This window comes from Aspergillus chevalieri, chromosome 6 (assembly GCF_016861735.1).
Source record: "Aspergillus chevalieri M1 DNA, chromosome 6, nearly complete sequence".
Lineage (NCBI taxonomy): Eukaryota > Fungi > Ascomycota > Eurotiomycetes > Eurotiales > Aspergillaceae > Aspergillus > Aspergillus chevalieri.
In genome coordinates this window covers 1,658,591-1,683,399 of record NC_057367.1, presented here as the reverse complement: position 1 = coordinate 1,683,399, position 24,809 = coordinate 1,658,591, and the positions used below count along the sequence as shown (strand labels likewise).

General features: G+C 49.6%; 8 protein-coding genes across 8 annotated transcripts; 3 read left to right on the top strand and 5 right to left on the bottom strand.

The window, feature by feature from the left end:
- Positions 1–1,604: 1,604 nt before the first annotated feature.
- ACHE_60598S (Clr5 domain-containing protein) lies at positions 1,605–2,623 on the bottom strand (the record flags this gene model as incomplete). Its single annotated transcript, XM_043281790.1, has 4 exons — positions 1,605–1,864; positions 1,922–2,011; positions 2,062–2,297; positions 2,349–2,623. The coding sequence occupies 4 exons, from the start codon at positions 2,621–2,623 to the stop codon at positions 1,605–1,607; spliced, it is 861 nt and encodes a 286-aa protein (XP_043139234.1).
- Positions 2,624–4,524: 1,901 nt separating this feature from the next.
- ATG6 (beclin 1) lies at positions 4,525–6,176 on the bottom strand (the record flags this gene model as incomplete). The annotated part of the gene is made up of 2 exons (XM_043281789.1): positions 4,525–6,011; positions 6,083–6,176. The coding sequence occupies 2 exons, from the start codon at positions 6,174–6,176 to the stop codon at positions 4,525–4,527; spliced, it is 1,581 nt and encodes a 526-aa protein (XP_043139233.1).
- A 495-nt stretch (positions 6,177–6,671) lies between these two features.
- On the top strand, positions 6,672–8,618 carry ACHE_60596A (Myb-like DNA-binding domain protein; the record flags this gene model as incomplete). Its single annotated transcript, XM_043281788.1, has 1 exon — positions 6,672–8,618. One exon carries the CDS (start codon positions 6,672–6,674, stop codon positions 8,616–8,618), a length of 1,947 nt encoding a protein of 648 aa, XP_043139232.1.
- A 75-nt stretch (positions 8,619–8,693) lies between these two features.
- Positions 8,694–10,180, bottom strand: ACHE_60595S (putative cysteine synthase; the record flags this gene model as incomplete). The annotated part of the gene is made up of 5 exons (XM_043281787.1): positions 8,694–8,863; positions 8,922–9,556; positions 9,605–9,723; positions 9,775–9,834; positions 9,893–10,180. 5 exons carry the CDS (start codon positions 10,178–10,180, stop codon positions 8,694–8,696), a joined length of 1,272 nt encoding a protein of 423 aa, XP_043139231.1.
- Positions 10,181–10,400: 220 nt separating this feature from the next.
- On the top strand, positions 10,401–12,053 carry ACHE_60594A (class I SAM-dependent methyltransferase; the record flags this gene model as incomplete). Its single annotated transcript, XM_043281785.1, has 3 exons — positions 10,401–10,749; positions 10,808–11,778; positions 11,844–12,053. The coding sequence occupies 3 exons, from the start codon at positions 10,401–10,403 to the stop codon at positions 12,051–12,053; spliced, it is 1,530 nt and encodes a 509-aa protein (XP_043139230.1).
- Positions 12,054–14,156: 2,103 nt separating this feature from the next.
- On the top strand, positions 14,157–16,107 carry ACHE_60593A (putative acetamidase; the record flags this gene model as incomplete). The annotated part of the gene is made up of 7 exons (XM_043281784.1): positions 14,157–14,586; positions 14,649–14,761; positions 14,810–15,033; positions 15,084–15,358; positions 15,423–15,598; positions 15,657–15,939; positions 15,995–16,107. The coding sequence occupies 7 exons, from the start codon at positions 14,157–14,159 to the stop codon at positions 16,105–16,107; spliced, it is 1,614 nt and encodes a 537-aa protein (XP_043139229.1).
- A 4,157-nt stretch (positions 16,108–20,264) lies between these two features.
- ACHE_60592S (indolepyruvate decarboxylase family protein) lies at positions 20,265–22,165 on the bottom strand (the record flags this gene model as incomplete). The annotated part of the gene is made up of 2 exons (XM_043281783.1): positions 20,265–21,854; positions 21,914–22,165. The coding sequence occupies 2 exons, from the start codon at positions 22,163–22,165 to the stop codon at positions 20,265–20,267; spliced, it is 1,842 nt and encodes a 613-aa protein (XP_043139228.1).
- Positions 22,166–22,683: 518 nt separating this feature from the next.
- Positions 22,684–24,732, bottom strand: PEX5 (peroxisomal membrane signal receptor PTS1; the record flags this gene model as incomplete). Its single annotated transcript, XM_043281782.1, has 3 exons — positions 22,684–23,821; positions 23,900–24,480; positions 24,562–24,732. The coding sequence occupies 3 exons, from the start codon at positions 24,730–24,732 to the stop codon at positions 22,684–22,686; spliced, it is 1,890 nt and encodes a 629-aa protein (XP_043139227.1).
- Between the last annotated feature and the right edge of the window lie 77 nt (positions 24,733–24,809).

Sequence of the window (24,809 nt, the reverse complement as noted above, 5' to 3'; positions counted from 1 at the left end):
CTAATCCATGTACGAGTAGAGAAGAGACGAACTTGTCAAGCGAAAAGCAAAGCAAAGCGCATTCCAAATAACTCTCTTTCACACGTCGAGTCTTGTAAATATCACTAGCCTTTGTTCACACAGATCCACAGAATGATTTGGAAACATAACGGCCTCTGTACAATGTTATGAAGTAGTAGACATTAATCTCATTCTTCCTTTGTATAGACTCATATACTATTGTTCAATGAAAGAGTAGACCTAATACAGTGGAAGCGTACTCTATAAATACGCACGGAGTATGATAAAGCCATCTACGAACCCAAAAAGGAAAAAGAAAAAAGACCCGAACCCCAAACCATAAAAAAAAAGCCATCATCTTTTACAAATACAAATATGTATAACTATCTCCAGCTTAGCTCCCGTCTATCCGCTCCCGTCCGTCCCTTGACCCCATTCCCCGTAGTTAGTCTCCTTATGCCAAGGTACCTACCTACTGTAGACAGAAGTTAGGTAGACAATCATGAATCATTCAGCGGAACCGTGCACAACCTTCAATAACCAGCATTAATCAAACGGATTCTTTTTCCGCGCTACTCCCAATCACGCACGACGGCAACTAAGTTCACGGAATGCCTGTACCCGTCCTCCCCGATTGATGATGTGCGATGCAATGTGCAATATCGCTCGGATATCCGGAGTCTGATAACCCCCCAGGCTGGACTATACCGGAGTAAGAAGGAAGTGAGTACTTTGAAGGAAGGGAAGGGCAGGAGTGGACTAGGAACTAATGGGTTAGTGGGGACGATCCGGAGATGGGCCGGTGTGGCCTGGGTTGGTTTGTAATGATGTGCTTTTGTTAGTGTAGTTGGTTTTTTTTATATGTATGTAGGGTAGGCGTGATTGAAATTGTAAGTCTGTTTCGATGTTTTGAACCGTACAAAAAGCTGGCTAGTACAAGTACGGGATGTAGAGGTACGGAGTAGGGTTCGTGGGATTAACGAGCGGTTTAATCTATCTGAGCACAGCATGTTGTACAAGTATGACGTACTTTTGCAGACAATTCTCAGGTCGGAAATAGTACTGCCTGGCCTGGCGTGAGCCGCGATGATAAGCGTTGGTGGCTGTGCTGGTGTCAGTTCAGCTGCTATTGTTCATAGGCAAGCTGGCCGTTGTGATTCGGTTGAAATGTGAATGTACAGTACTGTATTCGTGTATGTGTATGTGTATGTATGTACATGCAATGCAAGTGGTCACTTCACGATAATAGGCGTCCAGACCCTGGTACGCCAACCGTGTCTGACTCAGTATCGGTGACCGAGGAGGCTGTCGGGGATGGATTGCCCGGTTGCCGGCTGTCTTAGCCAGGATGCGGCTGGTCAAGCCTTGCATAAGCGTGTCAGTAACGGACAGATAGCCCGCCCGGTCTGTTGTACACCTCCTATGCTACATGATCTTTCTCCATAGTCCGGAATGCGAGTGATTGCTGAATCGGGATATCCATGGGAAATAAAACAAGGCTAACATGATACATATGGACAAAATAAAAAGCAGACAGTTTGCTTGCTCTGTAGAAACAAAAAAAAAAGTAGCAAAGGATAAATGAATGCATCGTCATAAATGGATCAATCATCCAGAGGCGTGGTATAATCCGACATGGACTGCTCCAGCGTCTGATGGAGGACAAGAAGGCGGTCTTGAAAAGAAACAAGAGCGTGCCACGGATCTTCCTCGTGAAGATCATCGTCTAGTGGTTTGGGCGTGTCATTCGTTAAACTCGGACTCAGCGTGGCCGAGAGAGGTTGGTCATCGGGCATTTCAGCAGGATGGGGATGATGCGATGGAATGGGATGGTTGGGGTCTAGCGGCGAAGCATCGAGGGCTCCTAACACATACTCAGTGTTTGTTGCCATGGTCCAGACCGGAGGATGGGGACTCTCACGGGGATCTGAAGGGATTTCTGGCATGGGAGATAACGCTGAGGATCTGTCTTCTGGTTCGGGTGTATAGCAACTCATATCGGTAGGGGTTTCTACAACTGTCAGTATTATCAAAATAGTCAGAGAAAAATGAGGAACATACCTGGCTCTGGACTGTTGGTCTGCGGCGGTGACTTGGGATTTTCCCACGAAGAACCGTATCTGCGGAGAAAACGAGAGATGCGCTTGGAATCAACTTCCTGCCCCCCAACACGAAAAGCCGTTTGTTTCCCACGAGCAGCCCGTTTCTGCTGTTTCCGGATCATGACCTGAACTTCTTTGGCTTTGATGTTTTTGCGGATGTGCCATGCTGCGAGGCGGTCTTTGTACTGTTTTTCCCTGCTCTAGTCAGATCCTCTATCGTAACATAAGATAAGAAGAACGACCTACGAAGCAACAAAATGATGATCTCGCTCCATGATTATTTTGACATCCCGCAGTTTCAACTGGTTATTCAGATAGAGGTGTTCGATAATGGGCCGGTACTGTTGCCAATCTTCCGAACGGCGGGGGCGAAACACGGCAGAGGAGGAAGAGGAGGAAGGCGTAGAGGCGACGGTAGTAGTTGGAGGGATGGTAGACGACGAGGAAGATGAGGATGAAGGAGGAATAGAGGGAATGGACCTGGAGGACGACGGAGGGATGGAACCATCCATCATGAACATGCGGCTGGAGGATCGTTGTCACTCATAGTCTGACATTGATTGAGGGCGACTGTAAATGGAGAGAGACAGAGAAAGAGAGAGCGGTTGAAGGAAGAGAAGGAAGAGAGAATGAGGTGAGAAAGAAGGATAAAGCGAACTTAATATGGAGAGGAGTGGGCGATGATGTACAGCAATCCCACATAGTACTGTACCTACAACGGCAACAACAACAACAACAGCACAATTATTCAAATATTGATATTAATTCTTCTTAATTCCTTTGTTTTCTTTTCCCTTTTTTTCCCCCCTCTCTCCTATACTTGGTTTCGTTTTTTCTTTCACTCCTATATCTTCTGTTCTCTTGCTTTGGTCGCCGATAAAAATAAATCAAATGATGAATTCTGCTTTTTGCTCCGACCAATCACAGTGTGCGCTTTCCTTATGCGGCGACCTGCCGATGGAAGCGCCCGCGGGTCGGTCGGGGGGTGTCTCCCCGAGCCAATCAAAATGAAAATAATAATGGGGGCGCGTACTTTTGGCGGGTCTTTTGTCTGTGCGCATACAATACAATACACTCAATATACAGTACTTACAGGTATCCTGAGGCTGGCTTGTACAGGTACCTACAAGTATACAAAGAGTACTTGAGTACATCAGTATATGTACTGTTGGGCATAGAAAGCACCATATAAACCACTTCCAGTAGTCTTCATACTGCGCGTAACTGAAGACCACTGAAGATGCACGTACTTATGCACGGATGCACCGTTTGAGTTTGACGCGCCGGCTTATATGGCGCATTTCCGGCCTGATAGCGCAAATGTGCTGCTTAATTCCCGTAGTATAGGCCAGGGATGAAACGTAGTCTAGGTACTTACTTGTAGTACTTAGTAGTACCACGGTTCTTTGTACCGGCGCCTTTAATGGAAAGACCTCGGCCCGTTGGGTGGACCCGATCGGGTGTGCCCGTTGTCCCGCGTTCAGCGTACTGTCCATATCTGTATGGAGTGGTAGACATGTATCCTAGAGGAACAAGTACCTATTGTACATATAATAAGGATAGGTAAGGATAGACCCAAGTCTCCGGATTCTACACATCAACTGTCAGTCTATCAACCGTTACGCCTCCTCCCGGACAAACTCCTGATGATAGAACTCCAAAAACAGTATCCCTGCCGTTGGTGGAGCAGGTGGACTCCACGCCAGTTGAACTTTCTTCTCAATCCACCGTCCTTCATAATAAGACTGACTCCGTAGTATGTACTGTGGTGTAGTAACTGCTCGAGACTAAAAACGTGGATGGAGTGGATAGCTGTGCACGGGGCTTCCGAAAGACACTACTAACTATACCAGTCCGATGTCACAGTTCATCCACGGGATGTTGGTTCAGGGGGATGATCTCCCGTGGTCCCTGACACTACTGAACCTGACTACTCTTCGGACAAGCCAGAGTTGTTGCAGGGGTTGCAGGGACCAGTTGGATTGTTAATGGTAACTAAACCCTCCAGCCGAGGGAATTGATTGATTTTTGGAATTGTGAAATTAGGTGGACGGTGCACTTTGTGTCTGAAAACGGAAAAAGAGCATGCAGATGATTATGTATCATCGGTCCGTAGCTAGTTATGACAGCGGGCATGTACATGATGTCTCTTAGTGATTCATCCAACCGGCATTGATCCAGTAATCCCAGTGATCGAGTAAGGTAAATGGTCCCCGCCCCAAAAAAACAAATTAACAAAAAATCTGAAAGTTTAGTTCCTCGTAACTCCACCGTGAAACGCCTGCCATTATTTAATTCTCGTCCCAACAACACGTCACTCCCGGATACTGCCACATCTGTCCTTTTCTGAAAAAAGAACCGACTCGACTCAAACGTTGAATTCTACATTATTCCAGACCGTCCATGCCCAACCTTACTTGACTTACGGGCTCCAGGCTGCTTCCCCCGCCGTTGCAACGGCTGCAGACTGGCTGCCAGATCCCGCGCTGGCAACGTTGCTCACGTGTGCCAATAAGAACTTACAGCACGTTAGCGTGTACTTACATGCCCGCGTCCACGTCTCGTCGTTTTGGTTGAATCCAAGTTTGATGCTTGCGTCGCCAATCTTGTCGCGTGAGATCGTGTACGGCAGTTTCAGCCCGGGGATCGTAGCCCCATGACCGCCACTACCGCCTCGACGGCCCGGCGCAGGGGTCTTCTCAACATACTCGCCAAGTTGTCGTAAGCATTCGAGGAATGCGACCATCCCTGCATCGAAGCGGCGGTGTATCCATGGTAGGTTCAACGGAAGATCCCCCGAAGAGAACAGATCCAACACGGTGATCTTGGGGGGTCCAGATGGTATCCCGGTCCCGTTCCCGTTGCCTCCCACGGTGGATTGAGCGGGGGATTGTGGATATTCTATCTTTTCAATTCGAGAGGTCGAGCCTAGCGGTTTCAATCGATACCCTTGGAACTGAAAGTTTAACTTTTCCGCAATCGTGGATAAAAGCAGTGCCGTTTGACCCCAGGCTGCGTTAATCTCCGGCCACTCCACTGATGGGTTGGTCAAACGGCCCAGCCGCAATCCATTGATGGTCCCAAAGTAGCCATCATGACCTATGCAAAAGGCGTCGTTGTAAACATTGGTTCGTTGTAGTCGTTCGAGCTGGCGTGAATCATGGTCGTATCGCATATTCAAAGCATCCCTCTCGTTCTGAAAATCCGACAGCGTCAAGGCGAAGGAATTCCGATCTCGCCAAAACGCCTCTTCATCAACATCCAACTGCCGCGACTCCTCTTCCAGACCGGCAATCTCCTCATCCAACGCAGCCTTCTCCTTCTCCAACTCCACAAGTTCCGCAAACGCAGCCTCCTCAGCCTCCAACGTCTCCTTGAGCGATTTCTCCGCAGCCTCAATCTCCTCCGCTGTCGGAACAGACGAATTCAAACTCCTCTGAAACGAAATATAAGCATCCCTCTCCCTCGTAGCACCCACCAACCTCTTCTGCAACCCATCCACAAGCATCTCTGTACACTCCATACAAATCGGATGATCAATATCAGACCGCGACGAAATAATCTCAAACAACCGATTCGCCCGCTCAACCTGATCCGAAAACGCCCCCCCTCCATCTTCTGTCCCGTTATCCTTCCCCACAGTCCCTCGCTGACCATCGCCTGATCCCGCGTGCGGCGGTCCAACTTGCGACTCTGTGAGCATTACAAACGACATGTTCCCGCTGTCGCCCCGGGATAGGCGTGGGGGGTTAGGCTGGCTTCCCGCATGGCGAGGCGCGGGTATGGATCTTCTGTAGACGGGGGAGTGGTTTTGTTTGGAGACGCGGTCGTAGAGGTCTCGTCGTTCCTGGGGGTAGGAGGGGCGGGAGGAGGTTGCTGTGTTTTCTGGGAGGGTGCGACCGGTAGACCCTGTACAAGTGTATCTGTCAGTATTCTTTGTGAACTGGCGCGAATTAAAGATAGGGAAATGAAATGCATACCAACGAGCAGGTCAAAAGCCGCTGGGTTCAACGACTCAAGGGAGCCGTCGAGCTTCAGCGGAGTACGGCATTTCTGGCAGTACATGTTGGCCATGGTTAATCATGGTAGTGTTCTGTTTCGCATTATGGGAAGACGAAATGGGAAGGTTGAATGGAGATGAATTGTAAGCGCGGTTGGATAACTTAATCTGTCGGAGACAGGGCGGCGGAGACGTCATGTCTGTTTTTTCTTTCATCTCCAACTGCAGGAACGAAGATGATGAACGAGTGAATGGGCCATTGCTATTGATCGCTATTAATCAAGGATTACTATTGTATATCAGTTCTCAGTTTCTCATTGAGGTCTCTTTTTTACATGTTCGCGACATCCCTATCAACATGTCACGGCGACCAGCATAATCTTATAACACCAGCATCCTCAACACAACCACATAAACAATCACATTTGCACACCATCATTTGCATATGAAGAAGGCATGCCTCACTCTCATAATACCACCGCGACACCACTCTCCTCCACCTAACACTTCCCCTGTGCGTGACACGAGACGATCCACCCAACCTACCAACCCGAAAACGCGACCGTAAGATGGAACCACCTACGAAACGACCCCGTCTCCCCATCGCTCCAGATCTATCCCAAGGTCCCTACACCTACTCCTTTCCGGCCTCAGACCCAACAGCCGACCAGACCGAAAACAACCCCGAAAACGAGCACGACCAAGTCGACATCCACACGGCGCGCGCGCAAAACGACCAACGCCTCAAAACACTCTTCGAAAGCATATTCGAGAAATACAGTAGGGATTTCACGGACATCGGCGATGAAATCGATCTACAGACTGGGGAGGTTGTTGTGGATAATGGGCATTTGTTGGGGATGAAGGGGGAGGATGATACTGGTGGCATAGAGGATGGGCAGAGGGGTGGACATGAACATGAGCATGAACAGGATGGTGATGATTCAGGAGAGTCAGAGACTGAGACTAGTACTGAGCAGGGAGAAGGGGGAGGGGATTATGATCATGGGATATGGTCCTTTACGAAGTCGCAGACTGGGCTGAGGGATCATGGGAATGGCAATGCATGGGGATGGCAAGGACATGGCGACGACATGGACGACGATCATAATGAGAACGATTATGATTACGATGATGATGACGATGATCGATCAAGTGTTGATTCGTTGCTGGACACTGCTATGAGCGTCGATGATCCTACCAAAAAAGAACCAACCGTTGAAGCATCCCACCCTCTACGTCGCATCAACCATGCGAATAACGACACTCGCAAATCAGTTGACCCGGTATGGCGCGTTCCTGAAATCACTCCGAGATTCTCGTTCTCAACCCCCCAGCCGCGTCCAAGCAACACCAAACCCACCATCAACTACAACCCCGCACGCTCTGTATCACCACCAGGAGCTCGCTCACTGTGGGCTGTTCCGCAGCCCGGAAGGCCTAGAAAAACCAACACTGACGTTCTGAAGGAGAAAAAAGCGAAGAAGGACGTGGATTTGAAACTGAAAACGAAAACGAGCCCGAAGAAGACTGCTGCCCCCAGCACGAGCAAACCGAAGCAATTCTCCAGTCCTGCGAAGAAGGGCGATTGGTCATTTGCAATTCATAGTCAAGGGAGTGGTTCGGAATCAGACGATCCGCTACAGGAAGATTATCAGCCATCGCCTAGGCCGAAGAATGCGTTGAACATTAGAGGGAAGAGTATAGGGTCAGTCACACCGAGACGGAATCAAATAAGCACGATTGATGGGCACGCTGCGGGTTCAAAATCTCAGACACCAAAACATCCCAATGACTTCCCTAACAATACCCCACAGCAAACCACTTCGACGCCATCAAAAACCAGACGGCCAATGACACCCGACGACGTAAGACTGATCGTAACAATGCGCTACGTCTACAAGAAGCAATGGAAACAGATTCTCGCCTATTTCCCCGGCCGGCAAGTGAACCATTTGACAGAGTGGAACAAACGACACTGGACCCAACGTCGCGCTAATCCGCCTCAACTTTCAAGACCATGGTCGCCGGAAGAACGTGATAAGTTATCTGCGTTCAAGGATAGAACTGGTTTGGCTTGGAGTGATATTCAGAAGAAGTTTCCCGGGAGATCGTATGCGGAGATCGAGTTTGACTTGTTGAGGCTCTGGGTTGGGGAAGAGATTTGGAATGAGGGTGGGGAGGATCAGGATGGTGAGGCGGGACGGGATCGGCTGGATGATTCGCAGCAGGATAGTGGCACTGCTTCTGCTGGAGCCAGTCATCGTGAGCAAGTTGCAACAGCAGTTTCGGAGGAGCCGTCTGATAGAAGCGGCCAGGTTTACTTGGTAGACGGTGAACATGATATCCTCAGACTGATTGAATCAAGCAAGACGACGGCGAATGCTGACGACTCGATCGGACCACGTGCACACGATACTTCACAACCTGAACCGTACCAGGACAAAGGCCCTTCTAAAAAGAGGTCGCATTTCCAGTCATCACCACGGAGAACTCTTTCCACTCTCTTTGAATGATACCAGACGATCCCCAGCATGCTGCGATGGACTTCTTCTCTTTCTTGCGTTTGATACCCTTGTTACCCATGGCATTTATTCATCCTTCGCGTTTAAGACATCTTCCAGCTTCGTATCCGTTGCACCGCCAACATCTCCGGCCTTAGCCCAGAACCTGGAAAGATGTCTCGAGCCAGAATCTGAAAGGACGGTCACAATTCGATGGCCTGGTCCTAATTTCATGGCGGTCTTGACAGCCGCAAAGCCTGCATCATGTACTTTTAGCATTAATTAAATATAAAGGCAGATGATGTCAATACTCACAGTTCACTGCACTGCTGCTTCCGAGGAACATCCCATCTTTCTCTACCAACCACCGGGCCATGGCCATAGCTTGCGCATCAGTAACCCGCACAGCATCATCAACCAGTTCCTTGCCAGCCTCGAAGTTGGCAGTAACGCGGTTAATCCCGATGCCTTCAACGATAGTATCCACCTGTCTCCGCCGTCTTGTCCCTTCGCGCTCCTTCAGGTCAAACATGACACCATAGCGGACCCGATTGTACAACCCACTACCCTGCGGATCCGCCAGCACCACACTCAAATTAGGAATCTTCGGCTTCAAGTACAGCGCCACACCAGAAATCGTACCGCCCGTACCAGCTCCCCCAACGAATGCGTCGAGTTTGCCGTCGCATTGGGCGTAGATCTCCGGACCGGAGCCATTGTAGTGAGCGCGCCAGTTGGACTCATTCTCGAATTGGTCTGCGAAGAAGCCTCGTCCGCGGACTTGGTCCGAACCGGACGCTGATGCGCTCGTGTGGGCTTGGGCGAGGGCGCGTGCGCGGTTGACGAAGTTTTCCTTTTCAACGATTGGGGCTGGTGGAACGCGGTCTACTATTGCGCCTAGTTTGAGGAGGAGGTCAGATTTCTCGATGGCCTGATCGGAGGGCATGCAGCTATTATTGTCAGTAGGATATCCAGGAAATGTTGAACGAGGGTCGCACATGTGAGCTAGATAGCCCTTCGCTCGGGCCAAGGTAGCTAGAGAGATACCGGTCGAGCCGGATGTGCCTTCGTAGACTGTGTCGCCAGAATGGGGAGTCAAGATTCCCTGCTCTTCGGCCTACATTAAGATGAGAAGATGCTCTTAGTAGTATCGCGGGGGATATCATACAATCTGAATCATACTGAGAGCTACTCGATCTTTGGAGCTCTGGCCAGCGCCATTGAGGAACTGCATCAATTAGAACATCACCCTTTACAGAAAGAATGGTATAGCAGAAAGGAAGTACCTCTGCCTTCCCCAGGATCTCACATCCAGTCTCATCTGACAATGACTTAATCCGGAACAATGGCGTATTTCCTATGCAGCCCTCGATACCGTCCACGATTGCAGGAGGTCCTGCTCGCGCGACCAAGGTATCCGCCTCGCGGCGACGGCGCGCTTCAGCATCTTGCGATTGAGATTCTCGGAACAGCTGTGCCAGCGCGGGGTAGAGCAGGTCTTTGAATCCGAGTGTGAAGAGGATCCCCGCTACGAAGGCGGTGGTTCCCAGATAGAGGCGGGAATTGTCGTTCATTGTGGAATTTTGGGCATTGATTAAGAGTAATTATATGGCTGGCATGCTAAGAGACCATAAAAGAGAAATTGAAAAAGAAATAGAACAAGAAAACAGTTGTCGAGCCGAGCGGACCTCTGGACGATTGTGGGGAGAGCTTTAATAATAGCGACGAAGGCGGCGACGACTTTCTTCACTCCGACGCTAAACACCACCGCAGCCGCAACTCCAACGCAATCTCATGGACTCCCCCATCCTTAACCAGCTGTTTCGGCAGCTGTTCCGGCGTCCAGCCTGCCAGTCTCTGCGGTATTCATCTGCATCAGCACCCTCTTCATCGGGTCGCAGAGCGGCGGCGGGCGTTCGACTGTCCGGTCCGTCTCGTCAACAATCTCGTCCGTTCCTCACTCGACGCCAGCAGACCAAACGCAAGAATGTCGACGATGGATTGGTATGGCATAGAATAGGGGATTATCCCAAAGACATTGACCAGGAATTGAGGACCTATCCGCTGGTGACGGCCAAGGACCTGCGGAGTCGGAAAGAGAGGCCACGGCAGGTGAAGATGTTGACGAGGGAGTTCATTGACGGTAGGATGGCTCTTTTCGGATATTAATTGTGTAATGCTAACTGATATTTGCTCTTTAGACAGTTTATACAACCCCCACTACGGTTACTTTTCGAAGCATGCGACCATTTTCAGTCCCGGAGAGCCGTTTGACTTCAACCATATTGCCGATGGCCCCGAGTTCCATCGCATGTTGGGAGAGCGCTACAACGAGTTCGAGGATAAGCTAGACGAAACACAACCGGATGTGGCGCGTCAATTATGGCATACGCCGACAGAGCTGTTCCGGCCTTACTACGGCGAGACGATTGCTCGGTACCTGGTGTCGAATTACAAATTGACTCTTTATCCGTACCACGACCTCATAATTTACGAGATGGGAGCCGGTAATGGAACAATGATGTTGAATATTTTGGATTTCATTCGGGATACCGACTACGAGGTCTACCAGCGGACCAAGTTCCGGATTATTGAAATCTCCTCGGCCCTTGCCAGTCTTCAGATGAAGAATTTGATGGATTCGATCAACGCCGCCGGTCACTTGGATCACGTCGAGATTGTCAACAAGTCTATCTTCGATTGGGACACATACGTGCATTCACCATGTTTCTTCCTGGCGTTAGAGGTTTTTGACAATTTTGGCCACGACGCGATCCGCTACGACAGAAGGACAGAGATGCCTCAGCAGTCCGGGGTGTTGATTGACGCAGATGGTGAATTCCACGAATACTATAACGCTCAGCTTGATCCCCTGGCTTCGAGGTTTCTCCGCGTCCGACAGGCCGCCGCACGGAGACCATATCCCAGTCCCTTGGGACACAAGGTGACGAGAGGCATCCGCAACTCCCTACCATGGCAAAGCCCATACACTTTGCCCGAATATATTCCCACTCGACTCATGCAGTTCTTCGATATTCTGGACAGTTATTTCCCAGCACATCGGTTGATTGCGAGTGATTTCAGCGTCCTCCCTGATGCGGTTCCTGGCTTGAATGCACCTGTCGTGCAGACCCGTTACATGAGACGGACAGTGCCGGTCTCTACACCTTTTGTGAGTTCCTCTTCCGATGATTTACTTGCCCCTTTTCTGAATAGAATGGCAGCTGACAACACCAGGTCCACCAAGGCTATTTTGATATCTTCTTCCCTACCGACTTCAACGTCATCGAGGACGTCTATCGTGCAGTCACCGGCAAGCTGACGCAAGTCATGAGCCACGAGGATTTTGTTGATCGCTGGGCATACATTGAAGATACTGAGACAAGGAACGGAGAGAATCCGTTGTTGAACTGGTACAAGAATGCCAGTATGTTGATGACGGTTTAAGCTTTGTATTTTAGTTGTGATGGCCTTCGATATCTGTACAATTTTTTTTTCTTGGTTTAGTATAGCACAATATCAATAAAGAACTCAAGAATTGCTCTCTAAGTTTATCCTTCCTGACTACTGCTCCGTACACTGGAACTAACCCTACTACTAAGCCACAACAGAAATATGGCGATGGCGATCCTCGTTGGATACACCCGTATCTCTTCGAGTGAATTGAAATATGCAATTCATTCGTTTTTGCTTATCCATCCATCTCTAGTCACTACATAGTTTCCACCTTTTACATTCTGCTCGCTATGCCCGAACTGGACTGACTGCATTGCCTCAGATATCAACATGGCCAACACCAAGTCTTGACAAAACAAAACAAACCGAGAAGCCTATCCAGAGAACTGCCGTTGCTTTGCTCTCACATCATAGTTACACTGGTCAATTAATTCAGAGAGTGACCGAACAGGGTAAAGGAAAAAATTCAGGGTGCCCGATAGGCAACAATCTGAGTAGAGCGGAATAGTCGTGGTCCGTGGGATCCACATCTTTTCGAGAGAGTTGTAGTGGTGACTCGTCTCGTCTGTACGAACGTTTGAGCAGTACTTTCTTCAGCTGCCTTGTTCAAGCTGCTGATTTGTCGAAATAGAACAGTTTGCTGATGTCAAGTCTACTATATGTGTGTGGCACAGGTTTACCATCGGCAGTACTCTTCATAATCCTTGTTGCTAGGAGATTGATATTCACTTGTATTGCTGACGTCGAGAATGACCCGACTGTACCAACAATCGGTGTATTTCACCTGGAAATGGTTGATATTGATGCGCAGGCTCACGTTTGGTTCCTTGAGCTTGGGTATCTGAAGACTATAAGCTGTCGGATGGCGGTCTTGGAACTTTCATGGCCAATGCCGGATCGCGGAGAAAGAGCATTAGGGAAGTGAAAGTGGCTGAAGTAGCTAGCAGGTCGTTACATCTTGCGACAGCTCACAATGCACATCAGCCGAAGATCAACCTATGCTCTTTTAAATTGCTGAGGGAACAGCGTTGAGCACTGAGCTGAAAATAAGCTGGAGAACCCCAGCCGCAAATAGAGAAAAACAGACCTCGCTGCGATACGAGAATTGAGAACATCCTTTCCTCTCAAATAATTAAGATAGCCACGAGATGCTAGATGATAGGTCATGAGAGAGCATTTCAGGTTACCGAAATCTCGATCAACAAGCGGCATAGCACTAAAGCGCCAAATCTAGCTGTCCAAGAATACAAACCGCAGAATTGGCTTATCCCCCTAGGTGAACTATGCTTATATATGGGTACACACCTCTTTGTGCTCTTCTATGTCGATATCCTGCGCGAAGGCGACTGTGAAGTATATCCCCAAATCTCCTTGGTATGGTTTATAGTGTGATGGTGACCACACATCAGAGTACAACTTGAGATTCGACTTATGCCCAGCCCGAAGCATTGTGATAGCAAATTGATAGCAAGTTGGTCGACAAGAAAATAGCTTTGAGGGGCTTGGCGGGAACACGATCAGAATGGGAGCAGACTGAAAAGGTCAGGAGACATAAGAGCGGCCAAGCGACTGCAATATTCCCGAGTCATCTTTGACGCAGCAATGAACCGCAGCATGCCGACCCCAGAAAAGCTGCATCTGAGCCAACAGCGAGCTAAGTTGTATGGCTCCGTGTGCCATGCCTGCTTGTGTTTTTCTGTGCTTTACTAGGTGAGAAGGTAAGCCTGGAAAAGCTAGAATCGGATCATAGCGTAGCCTAAGAGAACTTTGTTGACATATTGAAGTATATCTCTTTGTCTTGGGGTACATCGTTTGGATTTCTTTATCAGACTGTCATTTGCGCTTCGTCGGGAACACACATGACCACCAGACAGCAAAGAGCCAATACTATCATGTGCAACTAGCATCAATTAAATGCGCTTATCCTTCGCCAATAGTTTCAGAGTATCGCACAAGGTTGTTATCAGATCCATAAAGTGCCCTTCCCCTCACGGATAACATTATATCCTCGGTAGTATGGACCCCATATAAACACGCTCCAGACCCAAGGTTCTGTATTATAATTTCAAAGAAAATATCCAATTAAAAAAAAAAATGGTCCCCTCCTGGAAACCAACAGTCCAACAAAAACGGTCCCGCCAACTCGCCGCCATCCCACCCTCCTGGCGACTCTCGACGCCAATAACAACGTCGCAAACGACTCTCGAGACAATCCGCTCCTGTAACATTCTCACTCCCCGGGAGCTCCAATGGACTGAAACTACAGACGTCGCGAAATTACTCTCCCTTCTCGCTTCTCGGGAGGTGAGCAGTGCCCAGTTGACCACGGCATTCTGTAAACGGGCCGCTGTCGCGCAGCAGTTGACTAAATGTCTGACGGAGATTTTCTTTGATCGGGCGTTGGCCAAGGCTCAAGAGTTGGATGAGTATCTTGGAAGAACGGGGAAGACGGTTGGGCCGTTACACGGGTTGCCGGTTTCGATCAAAGATCGGTTTGATATTGAGGGGTATGATACTACTGTTGGTATGTTTTGACTTTAGTCTACTTGTTCTCTGTTTGAAGTGCAGATCTTGATGACTTTATAGGATGGGTAGGGTTGGTTGGAAAACCGGCCCAGAAATCCAGTTCGATTGTGCAGATGCTCGAGTCGATGGGTGCCGTTCTTTACGTTAAGACGAATGTCCCCCAATCTCTAATGGTTTGTTTACTTCATCAAAACATAGATCCGTATACTAATAAATATCAGATGTCCGACTCATATAACCACGTCTTTGGTCAGTCAATCAACGCATTCAACTCCAAACTCATCTCCGGCGGTAGTTCCGGAGGTGAAGCAGCCCTTATCGGAGTCCGAGGCAGTATACTAGGAATTGGCACAGATATTGGGGGGTCGATTCGGATCCCAGCCACTTTGCAGGGCCTCTATTCTATCTGTCCGACGACTGGTCGAGTACCGTGGCATTGCTCATTGTAAAATCACTTCCATTCCCAGGGTAGGAAATATATATTAACAGAAGCAGTATGAATCAGTATTACCTCGTTCCACCCGTGGCAGGTCCAATGGCCAACTCCCTAAACACTGTGGAATACTTCATGCAGAGTTTGCTCGACTCGAACCCCTGGGACATTGACCCGGGTTGCATTCCGGTCACGTGGAGGAAGGATGTAGCGACATTTCCGGACCGGAAGCTGAGAGTCGGTATCGTCTACGATGATGGAGTTGTCAAGCCCCAGCCGCCAATTGCCCGCTTACTTCGAGAGACCGCGAAAAAGTTGAAACAAGCGGGTCATGAGGGTATGTTTCCCTTTTCCCCCCCAAATGCTGTCATCCTTCGATTGCCACGATACTGACGGTCTAGTTATTGAATGGGACACATCCCTACACATCCAAGCCACGAATCTCTGGACGAAGGGCGTTCTAGCCGATGGAGGCCAGCACTGCAAGCATCTCTGCGACTTGGTAGGCGAACCTCTAATCGAGGGCATGCTCGTAGGCACACCAAACGACCAGCTCTCTATCCCAGAACGCGAATTGGTATCCCCCTTCTCTTCATCTTTTTGAAACCTGAAACACCAAATAACAAAGCACACAGCTCGAAGAAGAAAAGTGGTCCTTCCAAACCACCTTCCTCAACCACTGGCAAGCCTCCAATATCGATGCCCTCCTCATGCCCGTCCTACCATGGGTAGGCTATCCACCAAAAGCCTGGGTCACCAGCTCGCAGTGGCTTGGTTACACGGCTATCTGGAACTTGTTGAATTATGCTGCTGTTACTGTTCCTGTTGGGAAGGCAGATGTTGAGCTTGATCAGCCGGGGGAAGAATGGGTGGGACATGTGCCGAGGAATGAGTCGGATGGGTTTAATCATGCACAGTGTAAGTCATATATCTCTTTGCGATTTGGCTTAGGCGTGAGGTGCTGATAGTTCAGATGATATCGAATTGGTCAAAGGCATGCCGGTTTGTTTGCAGATTGTTGGGGGAAGCTTTGGGGAGGAGAAGGCGGTTTCTGTGGCTAAAGTTGTGGATCAGTTAATGAATTAGCATAGCAACATGATGATAGTAATTATATAGTAGGCATGAATTGAAGTATTTATAGCTCGGGTACATATGCTAAGTCTACCTAGGAAGAATCTCCACCTTCCTCTCCAGAATACTCATAGCAACATCCATCATCTTCTTTGAATAATCAGGAACTATCTGCAGGTCATGCTCTTGAAAAACAACTCCATTGGCTGCTAAGTCGGGCAATCGGTGTCCGAGAGGTATGAAAAAGCAAAAAAGAAGATACACACATATAAGCTTATGTGGATGTGAGATGCACTGTTCTCACATTATTTCCGCAACGCCGGACCTATCCTACTGCACACAATGGCCCTCACTATAATATACGACCTCATAGTTCTCCTCGCCTCCCACCTCATCAAGAGACTTGTACTCGCAGAGAAGAAACTGCCCCGCCCACCTGGTCCAAAAGATCTACCACTGGTTGGAAATATAGCAGATCTACCACAAAAAGGCTGTTTAGAATGGCAGCACTGGATCAAACATAAAGACCTGTACAGTCCCATCAGCTCCATAAATGTCTTGGATTATTGAATAAGAGGGGGGGGGGGGGGGGCGAAGTATTCCTCGCGGCCGCCCATGGTGTTTGTGGGTGACATGTATGTCCTTTTCCTTCTTGCTTCGCTGCGCTCCGCGGAGATATAAGGTGTGATATGACTAATGATGCAGGTGTAGATATAACGAGCGCATGCCATTCCAACCATATAATAACATCTTCCGCCAGCAGCGCAAATTGGCCGCTGGCCAACTCGGGAATAGGGCGACTATTGCTTGATTTCATTCAGCCATGGACCTGGATGCAGGAGGTTTTTTTCTTGCAGACATTAGACAAACCAGCAAAAGTTATAAATCACCTTGAAATGTGAGTTTGTGGCATTGTCCTATAACGAGTACAAGCAGTCTGAACAGACATACAGAAAATCAGGCTCCCTCATGCCTGGAATGCTCTACGGATATACATCCTCTCTGGACGCGCCCAATTCGCTGGTTCGTTTAATCAACAAAGTCATGGCCGAGTTCAGCAAGGCGGTCATTGGTTGGAGCCTGGTTGGAGCCTGGATGGTAAATCTCACCCCCTGGCTTCGATACCTACCAGACTGGGTTCCAGGCACAAGCCTCAAAAAGACGGCGTGGCAGTGGCGCAAAGACTCGGATGGCTCGATAAATGTCTCGATGAGACTTTGTCATGCAGATGATGGCAAAAGATACCACTAAACTATCCTTTGTACGAGAGGTTCCCAAGCGCAGATCCTAGCGAAGGTGACATTATTCACATCAAACAGACTGCTGCTACGCTTCATACTGGCGGGGTGGATTTAACCGCCGCGGGACTCAGTTTCTTCTATTTGGCTACGGCTGTATTCCCAGATGTACGGAACAGAGCGCGAGGAAAATCGACCGCGTCGTGGGCCCCGGACGGCTACCTAGCTTCCATGACCGTGACAAACTACCCTACATCGACATGATAGTCAAGGAAACAATGTGCTGGCAGTTGCTAGCCCCGATCGACGCGCCACACAAGAGCGACGAGGAGGACGAGATAAACGGTTACCGAGTCCCTAAGGGCGCGATCATCCTCCCATCCATCAATGGTTCTCAGCCAATCTCACGGTTTACCCCCAACCCGAGTCGTTTAGGCCAGAGAGATTCCTGGAACTGAACCCTGCGTCTACGCCATACACGTATGTTTTTGGGTTCAGAAGACGGATTTGTCCCGGGCAGTTATTGGCGGATTCTAGTCTGTTTCTTACTATCACGCAGAGTTTGACTGTGTTTGAGATTGGTAAGCCGGTTGATTCAAAGATGGGTGAGGAAATTAAGCCTGTGGTGGGTACGATGCCGGGGCTCGTTACTCAACTGCTGCGGTTTGAGTGTAGAATCGTGCTGAGAAGTGAGAAGTATGCTGAGCTGATTTGGAATGTTGAAATTGAGCATCCCTGCGAGGAGGGTAATGCTAGTTTCTGAAAGGGCTTAGCTAGTTATTTTCCTAAACCAATTGTTTAATAAATTGGACAAACTCAGAATTTGATCCCCTTCTCAGTCAGGAAGTCAAACAGGTTCATATATGGGGAGTCTGCTACACTCCATCATTTCTCCAAGGACCTCATGACTTGATCGGTGGAAGCAAATGGAATGATGCAAAAAAAGAGCCGGATCATTTTCATATCAACCAAAATATCCTGCCAGTAGTCAGAGTAGGTCTGCCATTTCCTCGTGAGTACGTTGAACAATGATAACGCGCCATCAACAGGTGATTGACATGGGAGCGGACGGTTGATGTAGCCTTCGTACCAAGATAAAGCTTTTGATCTTATTTCCTTAGCTCATTTGACATCATCTCCTTTTAAACCTTCGCGGACTGGACTGGCTCACATATTGTAATTTGGGATGTCAGGTCTGGTGTTAGCACGGCCCAGAGAGCCAGTCCGGCAAGTGGCTTGTTATGTTTGATAGGCCCACAATGAGAGGCACAGGACCAAGTAGGCCATCCATCTCGTCTTTGAGTAGAAGATTCATGATCTACAATCCGAAGCATTGCTTCGTCCATGTGTTGAATGGGGTATCCATAGTAAGAAGCATCTCAATGGGTATCTTGTACGACAGCAGTAAATACAGTGAGAATGTCTTCGTTATGGGTGAGGTGTCTGCCGTCGCCTTCGGAATTGTTTTTTATTGGGATTGACATAATGGCTGTTTTCCTCACTGAATGATTTCGAGTGGACATCCTTGCCAGTCAAACTGGGTAGCACGGCATAATAGCCGTAATCGGTAAAGATGATTAGTCGTAGTGAAAAAAATCATCTCCTGGAAGGCCCATCCCCGACTAGACCCTGTGGTATTTTCAGTACAGCTTCTAGTTTCAGAGACATAATCGAGGAGACCAAATCATCAATCTGGACATAGCTAGTTTCCCAGCGACGAGGGGCAGTTACACCGGGTAAGCCATAATCAGCATTTTCACCAACTCCCACGACAAGAGTGAGCTCCGCATGGAGATAGATCCGATGCATCTGCCTGGTATGGTAATTTTTTTTCTCTTCTTTGTCTGTTTGATCAACGCACAGTTTGTCGACCCAGAGATATCGAATGCCCAAATCAGAGCATGCTATCATGGCATCTTGAATTATCCTGGCAACCTAGCCCGTTCAAAGCCTCCCCCTGATGATAATCGAGGTATCACAGACCCTCCCCAAACATAACTTAGAGCCGCATACGAGTACTCCCCTGATGCCTCAAACACACAGCCATTCGTCGTGTCGATGGGCTTCAAGGAGTGCGGCCGTTCATCAATGATTGTTTAGGGCAGGAATTTAGTTTTTCCTAAAGAGCTGTCTAGTTGATGTGATCTTCTAAGGGGGAGACACGCTTTCTTTCACGAGGAAAGTGGACTGGCAGACATTGTTGCCAATTTTTTTTTTGAATCCGCCGTATGTTACTATCAATTTCGCACCCCCACTTTCAACTTAAGGATACCCTCAAGAGAGCGAAGCAAATGCTTGCATTCCGTATTATATGCATTGGTTCCCCTCGAACCATCAGAAGCATAGAAACTGTATCATTGATCCAACGGTAGATACACAGTGCCTAGAGTCATTCCACTATTTAGACAAATGCTGAAATGTCGAATTCTCATGGCGACATTGTGCGCACAGAGAGTGGTTCTTTTTCGAGCCGAACGGGGCACAATCATCGCAAATGGGCGTGGAAGGTGCGGTAAAGGTATTCGATCATATGCTCTATTTCTTCTAGATTACTTATTTTCCGAATTTGAAGAACTGCTATGGCTTTGTAAACAGTGCAATCGTCATCCACCAGTTCTGGCTCGTTGAAAGTAACTAAAAGATATTCTTTCTGCCTCTTAAATATATCGGGGATCAATTTTGATAGAAATTCCATGATGTATGAGGTCTTGTGAAGGGATTAATGAGAACGGAATAGTTGTTTATCATCACTGTGCATGTTCATGAAGCCGAAAGATACGCGCCCAGTTCAGCCTCACTGACGTGGCGGCTGATCCCTCTATCACAGCCTGAATAACAAGGAGGAATAACCAGTCAAACAAGGTAGTGAGTATATTGTATATAGTATAGTGTACATGAGTAATTGAGTGTGCAAATGCTTGTCTACTCTGTACGCTATAGCTTCGCTTCCTGCTTATTGTTATTTCCCTGCCACGCAAATCCAATCTTCTTCCCAATCCCCGGCTCAATAACCACGTTCACAACCGTAACATTATCACTCAGGAATCCCTCCTTGGTAGCCTTCTCCAGTTCCTCCTCGGTACGCGCAAAGTACCCCTTTCCACCACACATCGTCGCCAGTTGTTCATATCGGGTCTCGTACAGAAGACTTGTAGAGCGTAGTCCCTTCTTCCCTTCCTCTGCGGGGCTGGATGGCTTCGTGTCATTTATGACTGTTTGGTCTTGTAGAGATCGCCAGGAATCCTCGCTCGTGCTGTCCCCGTGGTAGATGCCGGAGTTATTCATGACGAAGATGAGTGCGGGGATACGGTAGCGTGCCATGGTTTCGATTTCCATCGCGCTGAATCCAAAGGCGCTGTCTCCTTCCAGTGCGATGATCTTCTTTGGCTTGGCTGCTGCGGATAGCGTAGTACCGGGCGACGCAGATGCATTAAAGGCCTCATGCGCCGCAATGATGTAGCCCAATCCCACACCCATAGTTGCGTAGGTACCTGCATCTAGGCGCTGACGGGGGTGGTAGAGAGGGAAGACTGAACGGGAGATGTCCATGGTATTGGCACCTTCAGAGACGTAGACAACGTCTCCAGCTTCTGGGGGTGTCAGTGTGTTCAGAGTCGATTTGATGATATGGTATGCACGCTGGTAGGTCAACGGTGAAGAAGATGGTGTCTTGAAAAGTGCTGCCTTCTGTGCCTTAGCCTCATTCTTCTTCGCCGATTCAGCCAGCAGTACTGGGAAGGGCTGCCCTCCCGCAGACAACGGCGACGGCGTATATCGCCAATTCGCCAACGCATGCTGCAACTGCTCAACCACGAGATCAATATCCCCAACAATCCCCAGCTCTGCAGTCCCCGCATTCCTTCCAATCTCCTCCGCACATATATCCACCTGAATAATCTTCGCCTTGGGCGACCACTTCGGCGGCTCTCCAAAGTGCAAAATCCAATTCAACCTCGCCCCAAGAACAAGCGCGACATCCGAATGTTTCAGCGCCGCACTGCGTGCACTCGATGCATTCAGAGGGTGCGAATCTGGAATAACACCCTTCCCCATCGGCGTCGGCAAGAAAGGCACCTGCGTGTGCTCAACAAGCTTCCTAATCCCAGCCTCCGCGCGCGCATATGCAGCACCCTTTCCGATAACCAGCAACGGTGCTTTTGCGCTCTTCAGCAACTGCGCGGCTTTTAATATCATCTTCGGGTCACCGCTTGCCCTGGGCGGAGATGGGAGTAGTATCTTCTCAGGAGGCGGGACCGCAAGACTGGCTGGCGCATTTCCCTGGATGATATCGGCGGGGAGATCGACGTATGTCGGGCCCGGCCGACCGTACCAGCATGTCCTGTAGGCGTTTTGCACGGAGCCAGGGATGGAGTCGAGGGTGGATGCGCGGACGGCGAGTTTGGTATGTGGTGTTAGGAACGAGATGGCGTCCATCTCTTGAAAGGAGCCTTTCGTCACGTTGTTGGTTTCTGCCGAGCCCGCGAGAACGATTAGTGGGAAGTTGTTTGCTGTGGCGTTGCCAATCTAGTCGATTCGCAGTTAGTATCTCCCATCTATAGGAGAGAAGAGGAAAGGAGGCGTACACCCGCCAACGCATGAAGAACCCCCGGTCCTCCAACAACAAGACAAACACCGGGCCGCCCCGTCATGTATCCATAAACACTCGCAGCATAGCTACATGCCTGCTCGTTGCGGAACGCGACGAATCGAATCCCCAGATTGATGGCTTCTTCGGCTATCTCCACGACGGGGATACCAACGATTCCGAAGATCACGGTGACACCTAGATCCCGTAGTGTCCGCGCGATCAATTGCGCGCCGGTTGCGGTGGCCATGAGTGCTTTTTAATATGTATTGGAATGAGTGAGTGGAAATGGCGGGAAATCATGGGGTTAAGGGTTTAAAAAGGGAAGATGGAGTTGGAGTCGTGCGGAGGCATCAGTATTCATTCGGCCGAGGTTAATGACGCAATGCCGGAGTTGTCGCCGTTGGATATATGTCCCGGACGAAATATAAACACTTAAATAGGACCTTTTGCGCTTGGATTCGGAGCCCATGTCATGTACGTATTCTTTCAACAGACACGTAGTATTGCAATGTTTGTAGTATCGCATAACCGCCACGGAGTCGTGCAGTACGCCTGTTCATATGGCTGACCCTAATCCCGAGATAATTACAATCTATGAGACATTGTAGTATTTCCCTGTACATTAATAACAATCATGGTATCCAACATAGTATCTTTAACATGCAACCAGATTCCGCGCTCGTTCCGCGCCAGCCATCACGGAAGACCATTCCGAATATACACAATAGTACATCCCTACATCCCCTCAATCGAGAAAACATCTGTCTAAAAGTCGAACTCCTTCCGGAACACATTGACATCCATCCCAGCCACGACAGAATCGGCCAAATCCCGTCGCCCCATCTGGCTAAACACTCTCCGCAGAGTATCGTACAGATTCGTACTCTGGTTCTGGCTGACGTGAAGCATGCGCTCCAACTGTTCATCATCGACGTTGTCGCCTCCGATGATCTCCCGGGCACGTTCGCGACCTTCCTGTTCAACGACACGGTGCATGGACAATGCGCCCAGCAGGTGCTGAGCGGCTTCTGGGTAGCAACCAATGTTGATGCACGAAACACCGAGGTTGTAGCGTGCGCGGACAAAGTTTGGGTTGATGGTGAGTGCCTGTTCATATGCCTCGATGGCTTCCTCAGAACGGCCGGAGTTGGCGAGAGTAGCACCGAGACGGTTCCAGAGGAGGTGGAGCTGCTCTTGCTGGTTCACGGTACCAGATTCGGTAGAGGCGAGTGCAGCAGAGAAGCAGTCGACAGCCTTGTCATACTCCTCGGCACAGTAGAAGAGGACACCCAGACCGACCTGCACGTCAGGGTCCATGTGCTCTCCGGAGGGTGACAGCTGGGCAGCTTGAATAAAAAGATCGGTGACCCGGTCGTGTAGGATCTGGCGGTCTGTGAAGCCCAAGTCCGCGTCGGATGAGAGATTCTTGGGATCGATGACTTGTGGGTACTTGGCGGAAAGCCATCGCTCAAGTGTCCGGTATGCCGTCGAGTCGTATCCTTCGTTAGTGTAGGAGACAGCCAGGCCCATAAGGGCGTCAAGATTATTTCCATCATGGTTAAGAGCCTGCTCCAAGGCACGAATTGCGGGGAGTTCCTTCTCGTTTTGAGCCTGCGCGGCTCCCAACATAGTCCAGGCACGCACATGCTGGGGATCCTTCTGCACTGCGGCTTCAAAAGCCAACGCAGCCAACGACAAGTTGCCACCTTCGCGCAAGACCTTCACACCCTCTTCAAACGGGTCACTCACGTTTCGGAAAACATTCTCCTCCTCGAACATGTAGTCACCCAGCTGCGGGTCTCGGGCCCGGCTGTTGAGCGCATCGAAGTTGTCCCAGTCCCCCAGTTCGCCCATGTGCATGCTATCAGTGACATCAAAGTCGCCCTCTTCTTCCACCAGTTTCCTGTTCGCCGACGTCTCAGCTTGGACCTTCCGCCATACGCTTTCAAATCCACCATCATCGGTGGTGGTGGGGACTGACCTGTCAAGATCGTTCAGCTCCGCCTCCATAGCTTTATTGGCCTCTTCATCCGTAGCTTCATGAGTCTGAGCCGTCTCCATCTCCGCAAACTGTGCCTCCCAGTTCTGATCATCCAACTCCACCATACGACCCTTGCCCTTGTCCTGCGTCGCAGCCTCTTCAGGCTGCGGCTGCTGCATCGTTCCCATAGGACTATACGTAGGCCGCATCATACCCATTCCACCCATCCCCATATACCCCATCCCCATCGGACGCTGATAACCCGCCATCATCGGCGACGCAGCCGACGCCGCCGGGCCAGCGGTTTGAGGCATCCCGACGTGACTCTGCTGTTGGAAACGGGCAAATTCGGCCGGCGTGAAGCCCGATCCATTGTTCATCATCGGACCCTGCGGTCCAGCAAAAGCAGCTTCCATCCGGGCGTGTTCTCCACCGTCGAATTCCGCCGCCCATCCGGGTGATCCTGTTCGCGGCGGAGCGGCCTGGAATTGTTCTAGTTCGCGTCTCATATGTTCCATTGCAAAGGGCTGGGGCGGTGCACCGGGGATTTGGGCGGGTTGTTGGGCGAATTCATCCATCATCTGGTCATTCAAGGCAATCCGTCAGCTTCAATCCAATCTAGTTCCCGGTCGATGTGTTCTTTTTTGAGTAGGATGGCATACCGGATCCTGACCACCCATCATGCCCTGGGACCGCATGCCTTCTTGCATGCCCCCAGGGCCTCTCCCGACGAGTCGATCCCGTTGTAGAGACTTGTCATCTTGGACGTGCTTTGTGAACTGGGTCAACGGATTTCCAGCCGTCGAGCACTCAGCGCCACCGAGGAATGACATTTTGGACAGGTGTGCGGTAGCGCAATTCTCAGCGATATGGCCAGGAATCAACCACTAATTGATGCTAGAGCTAGATA